The sequence below is a fragment of the Plectropomus leopardus genome, chromosome 1 (genome assembly GCF_026936395.1).
Source record: "Plectropomus leopardus strain MGB_pleo_1.0 chromosome 1, ASM2693639v1, whole genome shotgun sequence".
Taxonomy (NCBI): Eukaryota; Metazoa; Chordata; class Actinopteri; order Perciformes; family Serranidae; genus Plectropomus; species Plectropomus leopardus.
In genome coordinates this window covers 11,965,652-11,990,912 of record NC_142176.1, presented here as the reverse complement: position 1 = coordinate 11,990,912, position 25,261 = coordinate 11,965,652, and the positions used below count along the sequence as shown (strand labels likewise).

Sequence of the window (25,261 nt, the reverse complement as noted above, 5' to 3'; positions counted from 1 at the left end):
AAAAGGCGTCTGAATGGAGCACAAGAAAACTGTTGTAGATCCATGTTTTAAAGGGTTTAACTGACTCATTTTCTGTTGATCTGTGAATAGAGGACAAGTGGACACAAGACAAGGCATCAAAGGATTTACTTAAACAACATTTTAATGATGTTAATCATCAGTCCATATAGGTTAAGAGCAATAACAGGATTATGAGAAACAGCCTATAACAATGTTGCTAGTGATGTACAGTCTGAAGGAGACGGTCTTAAATATCCATATAAAGACGAAGAACACGCTGAAAAAGTACTTCATTGAACCGTTTTTTGTTTTTTTTTGTTTTTTGTTTTGTTCACATTAGTTACAAGACCTTTACCAGTACTGTATTTACATAGTGCAAAAAACACACTTGCTGTCAATTACTTCAAACACTTTGATGGAAGTCAACAAAAAAGCCTACACACAGCATACCTTTTTATCAAACTAGAAATACTTTTATAATCCCAAGTATGATATTCAGTACACCGTCATCTCCCATCTTGGGGCTTCACATTGCATACAGCCCGACATACTGCATTTTTACACACACCGCATCATCATCGACTGGCTGAGATCTCACTGTGATTCACTGTCAAATACCATGATCTAATTGGATTCCAACTGTTAACATGTTAAAACTATCAAATGGCTTTAAGAAAAGGATGATTGTATTTTTTAATACAATGCAAAATCAAAATCTCTTTTGTACACTTGTATTTACAAGGGTTTATCATTAGCATGTGCATGACTTTGTGACGACTTGTTTGACCTCCGGTGGTGACTCGGCCCTGATGAGGGAGCCTCACAGCTGTGGTGAATTAACTTTAGGCTGGGGTCTACACAATCTAGAAGAGCTCTACAAGGATTGATTCACTTTTAAGCGACCATATTTCCTTTTTTTTCCACTTGGGTTTTGTTAAACATCATCAATACCAGCAAACACTCGCTTGTCATATTCATCAATTTGATTTAAGTAGATTTTTTTTAAAGTGATAAAGTGAAAACTGGTAAAAACAATGACTTTGTAGTAACTTTGTAGTACCCTGATTCTTCATAATAGAGTGCTCCAGTGATGAGTCCTAAAACCTGGAAGTGGGTTAGCATCTTGACACCTCCAGTTCCCTCGTCTTGAAGTCAGTGGGGTTTTTTGAATGTTTTTTGGGGGTTCGATGCCTGAAATAAGGTCTGTGGTTAACACAAGCTGAAAAGACTTTCACTTTTCGTTCTACAACATGAAACTGAAAATCAATGAATAAACCACTCGAGAATTTTAAAACTTTTATGTGTTTTAAAAAGGCAGTTATTAACAAATGGCTGAATGAGACTGCAGAACATCACTCCAAACCGCTCTGAACACGGCTTTAGTCTCGTTGTGGTTGCAGCGTTAAATCATGTGAACACAGTGTAGTTTGTTTACAGACTAACGTTAGCTGTTTACTTGTGGCGATTGTGTTTAGGCTTCAAACATCCAAGTGTTGTTCACTTGTGAAGATTATCTTGCAGAACAAAGCATCTAAGTATCATAAACGTTTGATTTCCTCCAATAATCCAAAAATCAATGGAAAAATCCCATTTGACGAGGGAACCAGAGCGGCGCTAACTTCTGCCTCGGCCTTCAGAAAAGCATCCACGGAGCGCTCTGCTGTAAACTACACAGACAGGTCTAAGGCATCACAAGAGTCCTGTGTCTGACTGCGTATTTATCAAAACACTTGCAAAATGTCTTTTGAGGTGGGAGAAATTTAAAATTCAATATTTGGGCTTCTAAAATTGGTTACAGTTCTTGAAGGCTCCCCCAATTAGAGAACAAACTCCACCTGCGAGAACAAAACAGGAGCACTTTTTTTTTTTATGAAGCACAAACAGCATCTGGGAACTCAAGACAATTCCAGTCAGAGGAAAAACAACCAGAATATTTTCACACTAGGCAAGATCAATATGACAAACCATTATATACTGTAGTAGAACCACATAGACAAGGTTATATACACAAAGCTTGTTTCGCTTCTTAGAAGTTATCTGAATCATCTGAATAAAGAATGGGACACTTATTATTCAAACATTAAAAAAGACACTCTCTAAAGACTGATGAGTGGGAGTGGTTTTGGTAGAAAGACAGGACCCCTGACACTGTAATATTCTGTGAGGAAAAGCTAAATACCAACCAAGAAGTAATTAAGAAATGCACGTCTTTCATTCACTTACGGAGCGGGTGAAAAACACGCACATTATTTACAAAGATAAAGCTAAAGAACACAGCAAAAATAAATGTGCCTGTAAACACTCACACACGCACAAGCACACAAATACTTGCAGAGCTGTAAACCTGCGGAGCTCTGTGTAAATTAAAACGGGAGCTGAAAGGTTCCTCCTCTGTGAGACAGCAGTTTTGTTTTGTTTTTTTTTTGTTTTTTTTTTAGCGCTCATCACTTGCTCCCAAAATGTCCCTGACTCGATAAAGAGTTCAGCTTCGGAGGAGGAAAGTCAAAAAACTTCCCTCTGGATTCAAGTTTAGCAGGTTATGGGCCGAAGAAGTGAGGGCGTCCTTTTAAATAACGAGACGAGTTAGTGTTGGTGTCGGGTGGAGCCCCTCAGACTGGTGGTTGTTTGGTCTGCGACGCTGTGTGAGTTGGTCAGTTTGTAATGTGTGTGTGAGTGTTGGTCAGTTGGTTGGATACCTGAGATTATGTCTGGTGTCAGGGGTTAGAGACGAAGGAGGAACGCTGCTGGTTGCTGTGACGACGTATGAGAGAGAGTGACAGAGGGGACGAGTGTATGTGGAAGCAGACGAGGAGGAGATGTGGCATCAACCGGTGACCTTCTTTGCCTCGGCTTGCTCATTGCCCTCCGTCCTCGTCTCTGTGATGTCCGCTGAATCGAGGTCCTCCTCCTCTTCACTCTGCCCTCTCTCCTCTTCGTCTTCCTCCTCCTCCTCTTCCTCCTCTTCCGTGCTCTCCTGACTCTTTCCCAGCTGCAGGTTTTCCAGGGTCTTTGACACCCAGGATTCGATGCGGCTGCTCAGAGTCGGCACCTCCACAGAAATAGGTTCAGGAGTGTAGTCCTCCTCCTCCTCTTCCTCCTCCTCGGCCTCCTCCAACATCCCCGGCACCAGGGTGGAAGTGGTGGAGGTGATGGAGGAGTTCAGCGGGCCCCTGCAGCTCCCATCCAACGAGCCCGTCTCTGTGCTCTGCTGAGAGGCCAGCTCCAGCCGGTCGTCGACACGGACCTCGTCTCTCTCACTGGTACTCTGTGTCAGTGTCGGCGGCGCTGTCCTGGGCTGGGGGGCGGCGGGGCCGGGCGTGGTGGTGTTTGTGGCGGCTGTCAGGGCGTCACTGTCTTTCTGGGTGGTTGTAGAAGGCGCAGGGCGACTCGGCTCAGCCTCTACAGGCTCCAGGGCGTCTGAAGTCTCCACCATACTCCTCCAGTTGGTCTCTGAAGGAATTAATAGATTTGTTATGCTCCGTAACTGGTAACAGAAGTCGCCTTAACCGAATAATTCACATCATCGACTGATTTTTTTTTATCAAAGAACACTGAGCAGAGCTCCTGCTGCTTAAGGCAAAGTAGATTTAAGACTTTAAAGACGTTTTTTAATACCACTCATAATTAAGTTTAAGACTCATTGTCTTATCAACAGAACTGAAGAAGGACTATTTTATTTTGCCTGAATGTTTATTAGAACATAAAACATGACTTTTTTTGGCCAGTGAAAAGTTGGATCATCTACGTCAAATGTTCCCTTTTTAGAGTGGAGCACATAGAAGACAAAAAACATATTATATAGTCATAAAGGGATCTATTTGGTTTACCAACAGAAGCTGGAAGTATCTGGCATTTCTGGCCTGTTTTCTGGACGATTTTGTTTTGTCATTCTGCACGAGAGATTCCACTACTTGGATTCCCATCACAATGAGTTTAAGAAAAGGAATTTATTAAACTGTTGAGTAAAAAAATATTTTTGAGATTTTACAATGCAACATGAGAAAAAGATTCATAAAATCCTACTTCCTATGTCTGAGAATTTTTAAGATTGTATTTAATACCAATTAAGGCCTTATTTCTAGATCAATGAATCGAATGCCTTTAAAGACTTTATAAAGGTCTGCGGGAACCCTGAGTGAGGGCAATTTAATGTAACTTTAACTAATTCACACCCCTGTCCAGTTGGTGGTGTGTGCATATAGCCATTGTCTAGTCTCATCTTTGATGTCATGTAGGTGATCTTGTTGTCTCACAGGCTGCAGCCAAACAGGTTACCTTGGGCTTCCTCTTTCCTTTAGCCGTTGCATCGGTAGGCTTTATCGCTACTCATCATTGCAAAATATCAATAAAATATCAATAAAAGCCCAGCAGATCAGAGGGCAACAGCAGCAGCGTCTAACATCCGACACTGAGCCATATCTGTAAGGTAACGTTAGCCGTGTGTTGCAGAGTGAGACCTGGCGAAGGAGTCAGGCAGAGTAAATCAAAATCCTTTTTGCAGCTTTACAGTGAAATAAGATTTTACCCATTTCAGCTTCGAACATTAACTTCTTGATTACAAGCATTTCTGAAATTTTGGAGCCCAAAAAAAAAAAAAAACAGTCAAAAAGAGAGACTGATGTGGTGGACAATGAAGGACAAGCAGGCAGTGAGCTACTGATGAGGTTCATCAGCCAGCTGCAGTTAAAATTCAAATGACAGGTCGTCTAATGCTGGATTATGATGGTATTTTTATGACCCCGTCTGTTAAAATGACGGAAAACAATAAATTCTAAAACAACCTCTGACTGGTACTTTTTAATTCGAGCTGCAGTTGGTAACATTTATGAGAAAATGTGTTCAATCCCAAAAAAATGACAGAAAATGAGGGAGCTTACCGTACTCCTTCTCATTGACCTCCGAGATCGGCTCAGAGAAGATGGAGCAGAAGGAGATGGCAGAGGCAGCGGAGTGGTTGCGGGAATGCCCCATGTGGTGTGGGACCTTCTTGTCGTTTTTCAGAGCCTCCTCGGCCTGCTCCTGCTCCAGAGCGGAGACCATGTCCTTGTAGGCCTTCCTGGCCTCTTCTGTCAGAGACACCAAACGGTTGAAGAGACCCTGAAGGAGACAGATGGATTTAACAGATTTAGTGAGACACATGAAAAACATGAGATGCTTAAAGATGATCCTATTTTTCTAAGGTCACTCTGTACCTACTGACTACTGACCAACTGTATATATTTCATTTATGCATGTGTTTTTAAGATCAATATACTGTTTGGATAGATAATAAAGTATTAAGTTTTACATTTTAGTAGATGGGAGCGACTTACCTCAGCTCCAGAATAGTTAAAAATGCCAACCACGCTAACAGGCACTAGTTTGTTGACGCAGCGTCCAAGAGCTTTTCTGCCCAAGGCAAACACAAATGGGATCTCCTGCTCCCTCGCCATGGCAATGACATTGTAAAGAGCTTCATCCAAACCACCTGCAACACAGGAAACAAGAAAATAATCAATGACTTTAACACAAAAATGTAAAAACCCACAGTTTTGGAAATGTCAGAGTTGGGCCTGTGAGCTTAACAACTCAGCATCTATTAATATGTGAGTGCTTGTACATGTGTATGCCCTCTGGTGAGTGTTTATCATGAGTTTTTTACATTTCTATTTAGAAACTTAAACCTGCAGTAACTGAGTTTTTGGTCCACTTGTGTGCAGCGAGTTGCAAGCACAACATTGACAAATCACCAAATGCACAACTGCACCAAATCTAGCAGTTATGGAGCAAAATTTTCACTCATCTTGAGTGATATTTCTAGACAGCTGGTGAATCAAAGTCCAATATCCGCCTCTCTTTTAACTCTGTTTTGGCCTGCAAACTCCTGAGGGAAATACCCCTACATTCACCTGCTAGTCTGCCTGTCTTTTTTCAAACAGGTAGCATTAAGTGGTCTTTTTTAAAAGCTTTTTTTTTTTTTTTTTAACTGACAATAGGTTAAAAGCCACGAGTGAGTGAAGAGTGAATTAATACGGTAAAGTTGCAGGCTGGACAGTAAAACAATGAGCCGAAATTTAAAGCTCTGTAAAGCTAAGGGGCGCTACAGATTGAGGCGATAGTTCTCTGTAGGTTCATAACTACAGGTGACCCCTTTCACATTTTGCATTTGATAATATTCAATTAATATATAATATTAATCGATTAATCGAAGATGTTTACAGCTTAAGTGGTCAGACCTCACACAATCACATATAGACTGATGCTAGATGGTATAACAACGTTCTTTACCTTTGGCCTGGATCTTCTCACAGTTGGGAGAAATAATGACACACTTAATCTTATGCAGCTTCATGTGCTTTGTGACCTCTCTGAGACCCATGACCAGGCGGCGTTTGGATTTGGCCTTTGTGGGATCCTTCTGGTAGACTCGCTCCTGGAAGCGAACCAGTTCCTGCAGCAGCATCGTCACACTCTCATCGATCTCTTTACTCAGCACTTGATTACAGTACCTACAAAATAAAAAAGTAAAGTGAGATTAAAATAATGGGTGTCACAGATGATAAAAACAAGTGTTTTCATATTGCAGGTGGCTACAAAACTGACAGTGATGACCGATTGTTTAAGTTAACTAGCACAAATAAAGCTGTAAAACAAGTCAAGTAAAAATAAACTAAATAAGGCAGGACATAAATTTGAGGAAGAAATGTGACATGTCAGAATAAAAAATAAAAAAGCAGAGCGAATTCTGATTCTAAGCAATTTTATCATAATCACTTGAATAACAAAATGTTGGTCAAAAAGAAAAGCAGCATTATGTAGATCATTCAAATGTAAAATACTTTTTAAGCACTTTTGTTAAATTAGGTTTAACAAGGTTTAAAATTTCAAGGTGTTCCAGCACTTGATTTTTCCCCCCTCATAATTCAAGCACTTCAAGGACCTTGTGCAAACCCTGTATCTATCGTAAGATCTACGTAACGTGGCCTGAGGAACAAGGGTCCTGGCAGTCAGAGCTGAGAGGAGGGACTTGGCTACAGAGGCCTTTTGGAGGATTTCAATTTAAAATCTGTTAGAGGAGGGTGGGCTGGGACAATAGGCCTACAGCAGAGGACACAGAGGGACAAAGCTGTGTTTGTGACCACTGGCATACATTTTTGCTGAGAAGAGACAATGTGCTTGGCATCTTTGCCATACTCTACAATTCTTTATTGTACAGTTCCGCCCTTAAAAACAACCGTTTACTTTCAGAGTGCGCTTCTTGCAGCCAAAGCTCTGGTCTTCGAGTGGGACAAGTATCTGCTTGGCTAAATATTTTTAGTCACCACATGGTGCATTTTTGAGATGTAGCAATGCCAAGGATTCCTACAAAAGGTCTGCCCTGATCAATGTCTGTTTCTTGCTGTTTGTGGGGTGAGCGTGAACTTACTCTCTGAAACGTCGGCTGTGGATTTTGGTGATGGCGTTTGAGGCCATGGGACTCCCGATGCCAGAGCTGGCAGGAGAGCCCTGTGACACCGGGGTGATGCTATATGGAGAGTTCTGACTGGCTGGAGAAAGGGACGCATCACTGGGCACACTCAAACCATTATCTGTGGTACAAACAGCAGACCAGAGACTAATTAATTATGTACCCACATTTGGTTTTTTTTTGCCATAATATATTTTCTGACTTGCTCTCACTTCTTAATGACAAATAACCCTCACCTTCTTGGGAGGCCGGTTCTCGTGCAAGATCATCAGTGAAATGTAAACTCTCGTCTCCGTGCTCCTCCTGGCCTGAAGACTCTTGCTCTACACTCGTTTTCCCTTTCTTCCCTTCACGTTCCTTCAAGATAATCTGTCAAAACGCAGAACAAAAACGTCAAAAACAAGCCCTCATATAAAGTTCCAAACATATCCATCTTCCTTTCATAAACGATTAACTTTAAATTTAATCATTAACCTTCTTTAGGGCTGTTGGCCGTTTTACTTTAGGGATCTCCCTCTCCTTCCCTCTCTTGATTCGGGGTGCGGTGGAGTCAAGGGAATTATGCGGGGCAGAGTACGGCTGCTGATGACCCTTCAACATGGATGGCACGCTGGTCGAGCCTGAACCGTGGAATGGAGTAGTTGTTCCAACTGGAGAGAAAGACAGAAAGAAAGTCAGTATACAGGCAGGATATGTGCACATGTAAAAAAAAAAAAAAAAAAAAGATGCTTAGTGAGCCTGACAGTTACTTAATTTTTGAAAATGGCTTTTCATGGGGAACACAGACATTAACAAAAACATGCAAATAAAAAATCCCATATACAAAATCATGATAAATTCTACACAGAAAAAATAAAAACTTGCAAAAACTATTAAATAAACTTCATAGATTATTTGCTAACAATAATACGTGCTATTCCTTAAGTGTAATCAATCCTTTAACTGTGTAAAGCCCTGGAGAATTCACAGGGAGCGATTGGGCTTGTTGATGATGTTTCTATCATGTGGCTAGCGCAAAACTACACAAAAGCAAACACCTGAGAATGAAGAAGAAGGGTTTTCTCCATGAAGATGGCGATGAAAATGTCTAACTGGGGAGATGATGAGAATTGGGAATTTCTGTCTGTATGGGCTGGAGGTGAAACTGTTAGATAGATTTGAGTAATTTCCTGTTGTTGACCAAATTATGAAATGGCTACATGACCGTAGTGAAATCTGCGTCATGTCCTGCCTCCTGCACACCCTACCCAGATGCACCCCTTGCCTAACAAAGTATTTCTAGTAAGAGAGGATGCGTCTGACAAACAGTCTCCTGTTGTGTGCAAGAGGTGTTAAAAGCAAACTCAGGACAATGTCTGGACCAAATTCTGTGGACACTGTCCAGAGTTCAAATGAGAAAACAGCTCAAACTTAAACCCAATAATATTTGTGAGATGTTCACTTTTTTATACTGCTACAAGCCAGATAACGCTTGCTAATGTCTGAGTTTATAAATACCTGTAAAAGACAGTGGCTTGGTATTGGTGAGTTGTCTGGCCTTCATAGCCTGCTGGTGTTTCTCCAAAGCTGCCAGCATGTCTCCCAGGTCCAGCTCCACAGAGGTTTTACTCTTCTTCCCTGCTGCTTTAGTGAATGCCTCCTGCCGGGCGAGGAAAGAAAAGGCAGAACAAGGTCACACATGTGAACCAGTCAAACCCAACTGAAGTCAGGAATGGTAATCAGAGGCCAGGCATTCAGTCTGCTGGGTGTGAACCCATCCTACAGGCAAACTGACACAGTGCAGGTTTATACCTGTAATTTCTTCTGTTCCATGCTGATCTCAGAGTATTCCTGTGCGGTGGCCAACGCAGCAGCCAGAGCCTTCTTCCTCTGGCTCTTGGCCCTCTTGGGAACAGAGGTGGTGATGGGAATGGGTGTCTGCACAATGTTGATAGGGGAGTTTTCTGGCAGGTTATCCAGCTGTGATGCATGTAGAGACAAAAATTATTAATTAGTGGGAGTGTAAAGACATTCAACTACATAGATCACAATTAACAAAATACTTTGACCCTGCACTTCTTCTAGAATGTGTGTGTGTGTGTGTGTGTGTGTGTGTGTGTGTGTGCGCCTGTTATGCCAGTTGTTGACATTTCCTATGCACATACTACATCAAATGTTCACAAATTTCACACACTGAGAGAAGTGTTTCTACCACTGTGAATGACGCTGCCTTATGTTTACATCCTATTTACAGTCTTTAAAACATGAAGTGGTTTCACAAAATATGTCTGGAGCACCACACGTTTAATGTTGGATCTGGCTGATTAGCATATTTGTCCTCTGGATGATGTCTAGATTATTTCAGGCTTGCAGTGCATGTGTGGAAGGGACTACAGATAGTCTACAAAGACGGTCATCTTTCCTTTACCAGGTTTTTGGGCAGTTTAGGTTGCGCGTGTGTTTGGGCTGCAGCAGATTCTGGTTTGGTGTTACGTTGGACGGCTGCTCCAGTAGCAAGATCTGGGAACTCCTCTTCATCCTGACAAATATGTAGAAAACATTTTAGCACAGCAAAATTTGATGCTGCACTGAGAAAACATGACAATAATATTCACAATAAACTATGACTCACCTCAAAGTAGAGGGGCTCTGGTGTGAGCTCAGTGCCAGTGACAGCTGGCTGCAGCCTTTGTTCAGACTGATTGGGAGGCACACGCCCTGGATAGCCACTGTGGAAATCCTAAAAGGCGGAGACGGACAGCGAACAGAGCAGTCAGACAGGGTAATACTGGTATTTGAGAAGTTTATTACCCTCTGTGCATTTGTGCAAAATTTGTCAAATGAGGGAAACGTGGTAGGAAAGGAGGCAAGAGAAAAAAAAAGCTTGCAATATTTTTGGTGACACTTTTCTTGCTCATGAAAGTTTTCCACAAGGTGGTGTCATGTATTTAACCCTGTGAATGGCGGTTGTGTTTTGTTTAAATTTTAAGTTTACTATGTGAGATGGACAATACAAATGTGAGACGTGTGTTTGTGTAGAAAGACGTTCCGACAGCCTTTCTGCTTGAATTTGTGTGACTGGATGCCCACTCCATGTTGAACACATTTTCTGAGAATTCTTTTTTTCCAGTGCCACCAATAATCAATAAGTATGCTAATAATTCATATAATTGTATTACTGCATATATGTTTAAGTGTTTCTTAAAACTCTCAGGGAATTATCGTCACTAATTTCAGCCCATTAAGGATGCTAATATTGCACATCATTCTGTTCATGCCAATGTGTTAAGTTGTGCCTAAACTTCTATTAATTTATTGTTTAAGTACATTTTTTGTTCCCTCCAACACCAGTATACACACACGTGGGCTCTGTTCCCAACAGTTACAGTAGCAAATGACTGTACATTGATCCCTGTTCATCTGCTGCTCAGTGAACTTCAGTGCCAATCAAAGGACAGAGCCTTAGAGCAAAAACTAATTGCATTTTCCTATTATCATTACTTAATACCAGAGTTGTTCCCCTGACCTACAGCTGACTTTTTCTCAGTGTCGACTCCAGTAGGATGTACTGCACCTGTGAGAAGTTTCTCTGTTCAGGATTCTTTCTCTGGTCTCCTCTGTGAAACTGGCCATTCCTGTCCCCCCAAGACTTTGGGGTGGCCTGAGAGGCTACATTTACCCAGGTACCTGCTGATGAAAAACAACAATTAACAGTAATTCTCAGGTAAAAGAAAAATCTCCATTCATTATATAATCTCCATTAATTTTATTACTTACAGAATGCATAAGAAATATGGCTATGACTGCACTGTGTGAAGATTATCAAAATGTTGCATCAAACATACCTGTCATAACACCAGCCTCGACTCCCTAAAAAACACAGAAAATAAGGAGAGGGTAAAGTAAAAAGACAAGTTAAGATATCTAGTGACTGTTTAATACTGTAATAACACAGTGAGAGACAAGCACGGGTGATTTAAGGACTAAATTACACCTGTCCCATTGGTATTTGCTCTGTGACTGATACCATGTGGCTGAAAAAATTAAGTCAGCACAGAAGTGCCAAAAACTGTAATTTCTCTAGCAGCTACTTGAGGTTGACTCCAAAAGCAAGTCAATCCCCATAGACCCCTATGTTCAAATTAACAACTTTACAGCAGAAATAAACATGCTTACAGCCTGGTACAAAAAACTGTTTTGGACTCTATAGCTTATTTCCTCATTCATAACAGCTATATAGGGTGTGAATTCACCTGTTTATATTTTATAAAGGTTAAAGTTTTGTGTAATAAATATATGGCGCGTTCCCATACCAGCTTTCTATTAGTTTGCCATAAAAAATGTAGTATGCTTCAGTACATAGAATGTAAAATGCAGCATGCCAAACCAGGATGTTCAGCAGCATCTGGTCGCATTTTGCAGTGTGCAAGCCAGCATGCTTTTCTGGTTATTCTGATCCACAATCCTCTGCATGGTGGAAGATACTTCACATGGACTGATCCACAGACAGATGACAGCTGACAGAAGCTGCAATAATGTATGACATTAATTTCTGGGGCGGCGATGGATATATGAGCAGAGGGAATCAAGGCGTAAAGTTATAATGAGTAATTGTATGCATATGTCAAGTATCAGTAAGTACTGAAAGTAAAAAGACAAAAGTATTCTAATTGGAACGCAGTAATTGTCACTTCAAAATGCCAAACTTGAGGCTTCAAAACGTGAGTCTAAATACCAACAGGTGACATCACAGTGGCTACCTTTATTACTTGTACACTGTCTGTGGCTGTTACAGAGGTGGAGCCTTGCATGTTGTGACATGGCCGAGTTGTTCTCTCTGGTAAATCAATAGCCTCTACTTGTTAATAAAAAAAAAAAACGTAGTATTGATTAGCACTTTTATGATAAAGTATGTCAGGGACAAGCACTCAGGGTGTGATTTAGTGTGTACTCATTTTGTGCTACAAACGTTCTGCTACAATCTGACCATTTGTAAAAAAATAATTTTTTTACTCTTTACTTCTGTTCAGCTTGTGGACTTGATAAGTAGCTGTTGTAAAAAATACATTTTTTGGAGCGGAAGTCAGCTCAGAATAGGCAAAGCACTACCAACTTAAATTGAGAAAAAATAATAGTTCAGGGTGTTCAACTTCCTACTTCCTGATTTTCCCTCCTGCATAGTCTTTTTTATGCTTCACATTTGCTGTAAGTTTCACATGCCTTTATTGACAGCACAAAACAAGAATCAAGGAACTACTGTACTGATGAATTATTGAATAAACTGGTTTGCGAGTTTTGAGTTTCAACAATTTAAGCAGTTTCAACAATTTAAGCAGTTCACTGTAAACCTGTTGTGTCTAGAGCTGAGGCCGCGTAGCCGACTTACTGCGGGTGCTGGTGTATTCTCTGCGGTTCGTTGTGTTACTCCTGCAGCCTGGTTGTGTTTGGGGCTACAGTAACCACTATCACTGTCTATATCTGCCTCACTGGCGCCCTGCTCGTTGTAGCTTTCAGCTGGATGGGATGCCCGTCTTCTCTTTGTTCGGTTCTTCCACAGCAGGGGACTGGCTCTCTCCGCAGCACAGCGCCCTGACACCTCACCTGGGAAATCTGAGGACAAAGTAGGAGAAGCTTAGACCTGAAATGAACTTGAATGAACGGTGTAAAAAGTGGAATAAACCTGCTGCAATGATAATAAAAAATGGACTATCAGTAGCGATTACCTTTAATGTTACCTTGAGTCAACTGTATGATGTTTTTATGTGACATGAAACAACTGAGTAACCAAACTATATTTATAGCTGCTCATTAGCGTTCTCAAGGATCGAGACATCAGGGGTGACATCATGAGCTGCACACATGTTCACCTCTCCGACTGGAAACTCTGCATTCCAGCTCTTTCAGAAGTTCAGCATAAGCATCATCAACATCAACCTGTACAACAAGACACTGCACTTACTGGCATTGTGTCCTACTTCCTCTCTGCAAGATTCTTGTTTGCAGGCAAAGCTGAGAACTTTAACGAAGTTTGGAATGTCTTAAGTAAATCTTTCCTTTCAGCCGCAGGACTGAAGAACATCATTGACGTCTGCTGAAAACACTCAGCTGGAAATTCAAGTTCAGAATTTCCTTACTGGTACAACAAACAGGCTTCTCATCTTTAGTTGGCAGTTTTTGATTGTTTATTTATTGTTACAAACCTCTGTATAAACCCAGCATGGTAAAACTTGTAGGATGTATCTTTACTTATTGCCACAATATTCTTACCGGTTTGCTGTGCTGCATCCACCAGCATGACTGTCTTGGTCCTACCATCGGGCCCCAGGGTGCAAACCTCCTTCTGCACAGCTACACTCCTGGTTGGAGGCCGGCGACCCCGAGGAGGCTGGCACACACCCAACTGTTGCTGTAGAAGAAAGAAAAAGAGGCGGGACATGCTCACTAAACAGCTCGAGGATGAAGAGGGACACTTTTCAGCGATAAAAACAATAGATGACGTCAATGTGACAGTATCACAATGAGGCCGTTGACCTTCTGTACCTTTGGGAGAACGTTAGGTCGGACCATGCCTCGCCCTCTCTGACTGGCCATCCCATACGCTGGCCCCAGAGGCAGAGGTCTTTCACTGACATCTGCCGAGAGCGGGTTGACCACTCCAGCTTGTACAGGACTAGCATAAGTGCCCGGGAAGGGCTGGTAGAAGCCCATCACAGGCGGGCACGGAGCAGGCATGATCTGGTAGTAAGTGTAGTCATTGGAGACAGGAGGCTGGGGCGAAGACAGGATGGGGTAGGCCAGGTAGGAACCACCAGGGCTGGGGTTAGGCTGCTGCCAGCGCAGCTCCCCTCCATTATACATAGGATGTTGCCTGTGAAGGAGTGTAGAAGTAACCTGTTAGATAATTTAATATTTGACTCTCCTTTCCTTGATGACGGCGGCTGAGGCTCAGAGACAGAGCGGGCCATCCACGAATTAGAAGATATGTTTGATCTCCGGCTCCTCCAGTCAGCATTTTGAAGTGATACTGAACCCCAAATTATTCCTGATGCTGCACCATCGGTGTGTGAGTGTGTATGATCGGTTACTGAGTAGCAGGTGGCACCATGTACGGTAGCCGTGACCATCGGTGAATGTGACATGTAGTGTTACAGCGCTTTGAGTGGTCAGAGGACTAGCAAAGTGTCCATTTACCATTTAACTAAGAAAAGTCATCAAAGTCAATTTGTCTCTGCAAGTTCTTTGATCGATTCTGGATTTCTAACTCATTTTTCATCTATTTCTGTGAAATTTTGAACTGTGCTCTGGAAAGGATAACTGCATTTCACGATCAGCGGCAGCTGTGGATTGAGAGGATGTCCTGCCATAACATTAACAGAATAACGCTACTCCTGATGGATATTATACAATATTCTACAGGACAAATGTTACATGAAAACATGAAAGGAAGGCTGTGATGCAGGCAATCCAGTTTTAATACAGACCTACTTATTAGCCGTCAAATGTTATTTTACTGTAGGTCACCTTTAGGCTTCAAAGATTAAAACACTTTACTGCTTTGTGTTAGAAAGGAAGAGACTTAAAAGAAACATATAATTAAACTCTGTATTGGCAGATGGTATGCAGATTTTTTGGGGGTTTTTGCCATTAAAGATAGGAAAGCTTGAGTGTGAAGGGGGGAGAGAGAGGGGATGACAGGCAGCAAAGGACCAAGGCCGTAATCAAACCTGCGGCCACTGCAGTGAGGACATAGCCTCTGTACATGGGACGCCCGCTCTTCCAACTAAGCTGCTGACTTTTCAAGAACCCGTAAAGATGTTGTTTTTCTTTCCTTGCACCACTAGCCTGGTGTTTATGATTCAAAATGACTCAAACTATTTTCAAACATAATTTCAGCTTGCAGGCATACAGGAAGGAAGATTAAATGACGAAATGTAGGTGATGGTAAACAAAACGTGTCACACATCGACGCATATTTGAGCTATGTTACCTCGGCAGCCACAGAAAAATACTTAGCCCTAACATTACATGACGTGGAAAGTTGTCCATGGAAGATAATTGTTACAATATCATTATACACAAGAAATTTCCATGACTTTTCCAAAACTTTTTGTTTTTTTTTAAATTGAGTAATTCTATAACTTTTACAGTCCTGGGATATGTGATTGTGAAATTCCATGACTTTTCCAGGTTCTCATGACCATGGGAACCCTGGGTCTCCCGTTTTAAAGTCTTGAGTTTGGCATTGTGGCCATAACAGTCTTGGTCTTGTGGAGCCAGATGGTCACCACATTTGAACAAGACGGCGGAGCTGTGGAGCAGTGAGGGGTGAATCTGAGAGCCCGAGCAAACGGCCAGCAGACAGCTTGTTGCTCAAACCAGCTGGCTCCTTAAACAATAAATTACCAAAATGTAATAAGGTGTTATATAAAAATTTACCCTCTGCACAGTTGTAATGTATGTGAATTTGGGCATTTTAACATGGAGACTGATTCACTTTTGAAGCCAGCCTTAAGTGGCCATTAAAGGAGCTGCAGTTTTTGGCACTGCTGTGTTGGCTTCATTTTTCTATCCAGAAAGTTGCCGCTCAGTATCGACACTGTAAAGAGCAAATACCAATGGGACGGGTGTAATGTAGTCCTTAAATTAACCTTGCTTTCGTGCTCACTTTATTTTTCAATTACTGCTTAGCAGATACTCAATATTAAAAAAACTTGCATACTGTAAAACTTCAAATAAAAGCCTAGTCCATATTAGATGCCCAGTCCTTTATAGTAGCCAAGTGTGGCTTCACATTTTGACAAATAAAGGCCTGTCTCAAATAAAGACCTGGTCTGGTTGCCATAAAGTTCATTTTTATAGAAGTTCTTTTAATGTGTAAAACCAGGTTGTTGGCTACTTGCTGGAGACAATGTTAGTTAGCTGCTTAGCTCATTCATGCAAATATCAGTGTTAAAACTTTTGTCAATATGATTATGTTACACATATTGTTAGCTCGCTAAGATTCTCTACAATTTAGTCATTCAGGTCATTTTACCCAAACCATGAGTACCACAGACAGTAATACTGGCATAGTAAACAAGACAGATGCAAAAAGGAGGTTTAAATTCACAATATGATTGTATCTCCCATTTGAGCAACAGGTGAGCAAAAGTTTTGTGTGAAAGGATTTAAAAGCCTGTCCAATATAGACGCCTGTCCCAAATTCCAGCCTGTTAATTTCAGTGGTTTAAGCAAGTTATAGCCTGGGCTAGTAATTGAAATTTTACGGTACTCAGTTTTGAAAAACATGACTGTGACATCCTGAACTAATCACCACATTGTGTAAAGTTTTTTGGACTTTGTTTACTTACTTCAAATATTCCACACACAGTTTTTTCTCGCCACATGCAACATTGTTAAGGATACTAATTAAAATATGTTCCACAAAATACAATCAAAGCCTTTCCTGCAAGAGAGGGGCTCAGGAGAGGGCTGACGCTCCCTGGGTTAACATCTGTGATGCCGCAGTGATGTGCATGATGGTTGGTTTGTTATGGGGGTGTGTACATGGTATGCAGAAAAGTTGATAAGGATCCAGATGACATTTTTACAGCCCGATCTACTATAGCGGGCATTTCCTTGCATTCAAATCGGGGGGAAGGAAACAAAAGAGCGGATGTGTGCAGGATACAGCAGATCACTCTGGACAAAGAAAGAGCCACTGGAAACACAGATTGTGGTTCCATGTGAACTCTGGGGAGGTTTCCATTCATAATTAAGCAGGTTTAAACTACCGCACAGTCTAATGGCTCTAACTCCATGCACTATTTAAAGGATCTGATCTCTTTTGAGAAACACTACATTAGGGAGACTGTTTTCTTTTTATTATCATAAACAGTGCAGTGAACAAGTTATTCTTTAAATAGAAAGGTCCAGAAGAGAGCAGACAGTTCTTGGGCGGTTCAAAATGGGGACAGCAGACTTCCCACAATGCCACAAGGAATTACAATATTTCTGCCAGCATCGGCCAAATCCATAATTATCATGAACCAGAACCACTACTGCCATTGGCTCAAAAGTTAAATACAGTTGATGTGACTGTATTTTGAGTTTTACCCGTTGCCCAAACCCCCCACCCTCCTCTACGGTGGCAGAGAGGCAGTACCTGTTGGGTTGGTTCTCCTGGACGAAAGGGTAGCAGGTGATGAGGTAGCTGGGTATGGGAGTGGTTTCCACCCCTCCACCGCCTCCTCCCATACCTCCGCCCCCTCCTCCTCCTCCTGCTTCTCCAGAAAGACTCATGCTGACAAGGGATCCTTCGAGACCTTTCTTCTGTGGGATGAACGGTTCCACTTCGGCTGAAAGCTTCACATCCTGCACAAAAAGACAAAATTAGCCATTACTGTCACACTGTGAGCAACAGCAGCCAATTAATGACTACTTTGAGTAAGAAGTAGGTCTACACCTAAAAGCAGAGATTTTACAAATAAAGTTGTGCAAGTCTTGTCTGTATCTACACAGTAAAACAGATAATAATATCTTATTATAGTTACTGCTATCACACACCTATCAAATAGGATAATTCTCGGGTGGAAGCAACAATCCATATCAGCACCGTCATAAAACTCACCTACGTTCTTCCAAAAATAGACTTTATTGTTTGGGAAGGTTTGTGTTGTTTGTTAACCTTTATCTCCAGGGCTTAAAGTTCATAACACCAGTGACACAACTTACCAACATCAGCTCTCAAAACATTCAAGAGCTTAAACTGTAGGGATGTGCATGATTAGTTGAGTCGTGATTTAAAGTTGCTACTCTCCCTAGTCGGCACCAAAAATACTTGTATAAACTTTATTCAAATTCAAATTGACAATTTATATGATTTGATCTAAAATTATTATTATTTTATGCAATGGAATTGTCCCAGTGAAAATGCATTAAATAATAATAATAATAATAATAATAATAATAATGCACATTTCCAAAAGATTTATTTTCCTAATAGTCAATAAATGTTATTTGTGTACTCATTTTGTGAGTAGTTGTTGTGTGCAATGTTCATTATGCATCGATTAACGACTTCAAATGGATCTTTTGATAAATGCAATACTTTTTTAAGACAAAGTTTAATCTTGTAAATTAAATTGTGTTGAATTTTGACTGTTTTCTAAATATGTTATAACTTTAAGATGAGTCAACTAGTCTAAATCTAAACTTCAGTTAAAACTTCGGGAATAGGAGTTGAATGAGAAGTTGTATGTTCAGGCATTTTGGAGTTTTTCACATGAACACTGAATGTCTGGCAGGGAGAAAGCTGTCAACTGATCAGCCTCTAATTTGTTTAGTGATAATCACAGCTATGCACTGATTTCCTCATACTGTTCCAGTTGGTGTACAGTCTTGAGTGTCTACCGCCATCAATAAAAATGTATCAGGCCTTAGCACAAGCACGTAAAACCTTTTGGAGTTCAAAGATGACGTTACACACACAACTGCCAGAGATTAGGCAAAGTACACAACACGTCAAAGAAAGGCTCCAGCTATTTTTGACAGTCAATTTTTCCTGTGACTAAGCAGCCAGATAAACAGAGGTGAAGCATATAAACAATGACCAGCTTCTTGTTAATGTGGTCGAGGTGAGTCTCTGTGTTGTCATAGCCAAAAAGAAGTTTATAATTTGTATGGAAGACATCTAATTTTATAATGATCCAAAGTCCAAATGTGTAAGGTAACCGTAGGTGCACGTTTAAAACTAGTGTTCAAGGCCTTAAATTCCAGGTTGTTAAATTCCCTCAAAGCTATTGACAGATAATGGCACCAAGGGACAAACTGCAGATTATTTTATCAAAGTACAGCCCTCACTAAACAGCTATCAATTTATTACCACGTCAATACACAAAAAAAGAAAAAGTTAAAGATGGAAGATCATCATGTGGGGGTGAATCAGAACCAAATCGGCACTGGTAACTCATTTCAGCAGGGAGTATGACTCTTGATGAGCATTAGTACTATTGACTCAACTCATGCAGTATAGGTTGGAAACAAAAAACAGCTGAGTTGTTGAATCTAAACTAATAAGTTGTTGAAATATGATACTATATAAACTTTCTGTAGGCGGACTATCCAAATAAAGTGTTTCCACTTCCCCTAAAATACATGTAAACACTGTGTTGATGTGATAATGACTAAAGAGCTACAAAACATTCTTTAAAAGGGATGAAAGGTTGCCTGGGGAAAAAAGACCTGTCAGCACAACTTTTGCATTATGTTTTATGCAAAATAGAGCTTTGGTGCACTCACAAAGGGCAATTTCCTGTGTACAACCTGCCACAAAATACGCATACAATCACAAGGTTAACAAATCTATCAGTGAAAAAATTTGGTTAAAATCTGTGACACATTTACGGCAGGCGGAGGCACAATAATGTCCTCTCTAAGTCAGTGTGCCATAACTTGATGTCTTCTTCAAGTCAGTCGGCTTTAATGGGTCTCCAGATTTATGGCCCTGACACACAGCCAACACTCAGGCTGTGGTGGTGTGGGACGTGGTACAGCAGGCCACAGAAAGGCCAAAGATTAGAGGTCTGCTGCACTTGTAGGCAGGCTTGGAACTGCAACACAAACTGCAGTCTCAGATGGGTAGGATATGTGATGACAAAGTTACAGGGAGGCCTGCATATCTGATAATTAATCACAAGCAAAAATCAAATAAGAAAACCTATTGTTACAGCAAAATACAAAACATACTCATACAAACATACTATTGTTTAATGTTGAGATACTGTCTACTAAATGCAAAAAAAGGTAATGCATGTAGTGATCCTTATTTTAATGTCATAATACATGTCAACTATTACTATAATTATGTTGATGTAAGTTACGATTTTCTGTATAACAAATAAAGAACTATTAATAAAAGAAGTATCAATATAATATCATGTTTGCTAGTGTCAGTTTCAGGGCTTGGCATACATACTTGATTTGGATGTCAGTATTTGTTCAATGTATAAAGTAATTAGTAGGTTTTTGCTTTGTAAAAGATAACATTATAAAAATAAATATAAATTTGCCTTGTTCTATATTAAAAGTTTACATTTGTTGGATGGGATGCAGTGATGTGACTGCTATCTATGAATATCTGTACAGATGCATATAGCAAACATTTTAGATCTGCGCAGCCGCAGATAACTTTCGGTGTTTTCAGTCAAACGTCACTCCATGTGATGTTACAGACAGAATGGCAACCAGGCATAAGAGTGACATTTCAAAGTATTTCAACAAACTAAAGTCATCATTTATCATAGCAAATCTCTACAGTCTGTGCAGCACATAAAGTTGGGCTAATCTCAACTCTTGTACACATTTTCAATTGTGTCTCTATTTTAGACCTTATTTTTTGTGGTTACTCAATAAAAATGTATAGAAAAACTCAAATATGAAAATTACTTAAAATAAACATCCACAGTCAGAATACTTTCTTTCATTTCCTTCCATATGCTTATCAGACAAAATAAACCAATATATCAAGAAATCCTGCTGAAAATGAGAAACACACCAACACTGTGCCAAAACTACAATTTCCTCAAAGTGAATTTGCTCAACAAGTTATTGTTATGCCATCAAACATTAAATTACTGAAGTCATTTAAATCACCAATTTGTCGCAATACCCAAAAGACAGGACGGAAGGGGCAGTTATGTTATTTTGTCACTGTCTCTTTCCATTGCTGTCTGGGTGCATCTTTCACACCTCTGACTGCTCCTCATTTGACATCATGGTGACACTGGTCCAACCCGAGGTGGCAGCTCTGTCCAAGAGGTCCCATTAAAATAATCTGCTATTTTGCAAAGGATGAGGAGAGGTGACAGGGTTCAGAGTACAAAGGCGCCCCCTCACTTCTCTGAAACAGTGGTCAGGATGCATGAATAGCGTATCAGTGTGGCCAGTGGATCTCACACACAGACAGCTATTGTCTCCCACTGCTACTGTCTGTGGGTGGTTCTCTCACTTTTTTCTTAGATAATCTATAGATGGCATCCTGGCTAAGTGGAACCATGGTGAATGGAGCCTGCTCTACCAGTTCAGCAAAGACGAGCGAACTAAAGTGAGGGAAAAATTTTATGAGCCCAAAAGTAGCAATAACAGCACCCATGCCCAGGCTGACATGGCTGCAAGGGTTTGGGACTGCAGTAATTAGTCTGAACCCGTAAGATGGTGCAGTATAGCTGATAGGGTGTTGTTATAGGATTAAGTTTGAGAGGATAAAGTAGGGACAGTACTACAGGATAAGCTAATTATACAGTAAGCCATAGCATGGAGACCTCATGTGCACTGGTGGTGCATCTTGAATTCTGAACACAAGTGGAGCTACTATGAAAAAAAATAAAAGTTCTGCGAAAGAGGGAAAACAGAGCCGGTCAGAGGGTCTTGAATCAGCCATGTGTGTCTTTGTAGTATCTGTGTTAGTGAGAATAGCTGTGATTGTGGAAAAGGCAATGAGGTCAGAGCCAGATGTGCATTCATTGTGGATGACAGATCTCAGAGTGATTAGACTGGGGGCTACTGATCTCACAAGCCTCTGTTTGTGCAAGCACTTATCCTCACACCAGTTGCTTTCAAATGCTAACAGACAGTATCTGTTTCTGTGCTGAAAGCCGGATGGGCTGTGTAGAAAACAGAGCATATGTATTAAAGCTTTGAAGGGGTTTCAAGACAGAAATGATGAATATCACAACACTAGATTGTACATTTTCAGATTCAGGGTGTTTGACCTGAGGAGCCCCCATGCACCCAGAAAACAACACTAAATACCAGGTTAATCTGAGGCACTGGCAATATGCCTTGAGACACAAAAGCAATCGTAACTAAACTAAACTGTCTGCATTGCAAACAGCGTCACAAAAATGCCATGCATGCAGAAGAACCAGATATTCTTCTACTGAAACATCTCCGCCTCTCTCGACAATAACAAAGCTCCACTGCACACACATTCCAACTGGACTGAAACCTTTTTGATAAGTCATCTAATTGTGACTAAACAATATATTTCCCAAATATACTGCTAGCTGTAAATGTCCCTCTGTTTTGCAGTTTTTCTACTTTGGTTGAACACATTTGTCCATTCAGAAGTTGTGTTTTTAAAACAGTTCACACACCACTCTGAACTGAAGGTCTCTGGCCAAATTGACGCGTTGTTTGCAAAATACTCCAACACTCACAAAACATTAAAAATGTGAAACCAAAGCAAATATTTCCACTAATCGACACACCTTGTGGCCAAATGAGTTTACTTTCATTACAACAATGGACAAAAAAATGCATATGTAAGAATGATTCAATGCAACATTATGCCTGCTTCATTTCTTATGGTTTTTGCCAAGAAATTAAGAAATGCAAGAAAGCATGAGTCACAGCATATGTATTATTTTCTCCAAATACGAATTTACTGGAGAAAAGAAATTTTGCTGCGCTCTGCACCTTTTTTTTTTTTAACACCTTTTTGAGGTGCACTGATGAAATACAGTAAAAGAGGAGAAATATTTCTTTATCTTTATTTTATTATTTAATTCATTTGAACGTGTTTTTGGACTCTGATCCATGCTAAACGAAGGTGTCACCTTTTACAGATAGGAGGACTGATTGCTGATTGAAGAGTTTTGTCAAGGAGTTTCACACAGTTGTTTTATGGATTTACAGTTAAGAAATCGATATCTCTCAGCTGTAAATAGATATTTTTAGTTTGTTTAACACAGTTAATCCAGCAGAGTTCTGGGTCTTTCTATGAGATCAGTGTTAACTATAAAAATGTATCAAACCAATAAAAAAAGTGCCAACACATTTGCAAAAGAAGAAATCAGACGTGCTGAAAAGGTGATGATGAAGATTACGTGGACCCTAGTTTCATTTACCGTGTGTTAATAATCGAGAAAAACAATAAATGACAAGCGTCAGATGACAGCTGAGATGTTTAGCATTAAGGCTAACTGGCTAACCAAGCTACCACAAGACTGTCTACATGGGCTATTCGCACATAAATATTGTCACGAAAATACATATTGCTTTGTAAAATGTGCGAAAATGCGTGAAATGTGACAGACGAGAATAAAGGCATCATCCGTTATCTTTTGTAATGAAGCGACGGTGTCCGTTAGCTGTTTAAACGTTAGCTTGCTAGCCAAATAGGATAACAGTTTGCTTTCCGTCACAAAACACCAAAACCTTTTCATACAGTTATTATAAGTCACCACTAAACAACACTGCTTTTTGTAACTGTAATAACGAAACAGCTGTTTTTTTCGTTAACGTTAACGAGAGTGCGATGTTTGGGCCTCGGTGCCATAAACTAACATTGTGTCCCATCGTCCACAGGCTAAATCTTTAGCCAGACCTCATTGGAAAAACAGACAATTTTAAAATAAACTGTACCTTAATGTCACTAGCGTCCATGTCAGTCACCGACACCGCGACAGACAGTCATTGACCAAAATGCGGACGTCAGGATGCGGGCCTTTTTAGTTTCTTCATTGTGAATAATAATAATCACCGAAGGTTTACAGAAACTCACACCCAGTTCCCAGTAACCGCTAGCTGCGCCCCACCGCCGACTGTTGCTGCGTCAGCTGGCTGCCTCTCCACAGACTAACGTTAGCCTGTAGCTGCTCCAGCTAACGGCTGTCACCGTGGAAATGGGAGTCACCTGGAACGGAAGCCGCAGAGGCTCAAAAATGTCTTAAAACGCACCATGCACCAAGTGCGTAAAAAAATATTTGCAAACTCTTTGGAGTCACTTTGCAACGACCTGCCGGAGGAGATACGGCTCGCAGAATCAGTTACATCTTTTAAATCATTTCTAAAAACTCACTTTTACAGACGTGCATTCATGTGATGTCATTTTTATTTATTTACATATTTATTTATTATTCATTTTTAATCTGTCTCCCTCCATTCATTTTGATGTTCTTACTCTATTTATCCGGATCTTATCCTTCTTATGTCCTGTTTTTAATATCTTTTAATTTTTTTCTCTTGTTCATCTTTGTCTTATTCATCTGTTTTTTTATCTTATCTTTTCCTTATCCCCACTGATGTGATGTTGTCTTCTTATATTATTTTAATTGTCTTTAATTGAATTAATTCTTATTATTCTAGATATTTATTCATTTAATACTTTAACCGCCTTTCAAGATTTACCTGTTTTTATACTACTACCACTACTACTACTAATAATAATTATAATAACAATGATAATAATTGTTAATAATATTATAATTATCATCAGCATTATTACTTATTTTATTTAGTTGCCAAGAGTTCCTGCCTTAGATTTGATCTGTTGATTCTGATTTGTCTGTCTGTTGTAAATGTCTGTTTTTATTATTATTATTATTATTATTATTATTATTATTAAATCATTAGATTTTTTTTCAGTATACTTTATGTTTTTTTCTGTCCATTCCAGTGGATGAAGAATCTTAACACAGAAAACACAGTAAGTACTGTGTGCAGCTTTGATCGGTTGATTTATTGTAATTGTTTTATCTGGTAAGTGTCCTTGAGTGCTGAGAAAGGCGCTTAGAAATAAAATGTATTATTATTAAAAGAAATAATAATAAAAATCCAAATAAATGGTTTTAAACTCGTATTAGTATATAAAGTGATATTTTAAACACATTACACACATTTTTTTTTATCATGTTTGCCATTGTGACTCAAAATGTCCTTGATTCCTGAAGTATCGCCTGAAAATAGCATGTGGAAAACTGCTTCAGTTTTGGAAATCTGAGAAGCTCCCAATATCTGATATGTGGCTGAAATTTTAAGGCAATGTTTCACATTGAGAGAAAATTAGATTCACTG

At 40.1% G+C, this 25,261-nt stretch overlaps 1 protein-coding gene across 2 annotated transcripts; it reads right to left on the bottom strand.

The window, feature by feature from the left end:
- Nucleotides 1–124: 124 nt before the first annotated feature.
- On the bottom strand, nt 125–24,079 carry secisbp2l (SECIS binding protein 2-like). Of its 2 annotated transcripts, none has more exons than XM_088075479.1 (18): nt 23,831–24,079; nt 17,571–17,779; nt 13,967–14,294; nt 13,694–13,832; nt 12,813–13,036; nt 11,272–11,296; nt 11,001–11,116; nt 10,059–10,166; nt 9,855–9,965; nt 9,239–9,406; nt 8,945–9,086; nt 7,922–8,097; nt 7,684–7,816; nt 7,406–7,568; nt 6,268–6,488; nt 5,313–5,467; nt 4,878–5,097; nt 125–3,450 (listed from the first exon to the last, which is right to left on the bottom strand). In XM_088075479.1, the coding sequence occupies exons 1-18, from the start codon at nt 23,849–23,851 to the stop codon at nt 2,825–2,827; spliced, it is 3,285 nt and encodes a 1,094-aa protein (XP_087931605.1). In that variant the 5' UTR covers nt 23,852–24,079; the 3' UTR covers nt 125–2,824. The 2 variants fall into 2 exon arrangements, with proteins under 2 accessions (XP_087931605.1, XP_087931612.1); XM_088075486.1 differs by having other exon boundaries at nt 11,001–11,113.
- Between the last annotated feature and the right edge of the window lie 1,182 nt (nt 24,080–25,261).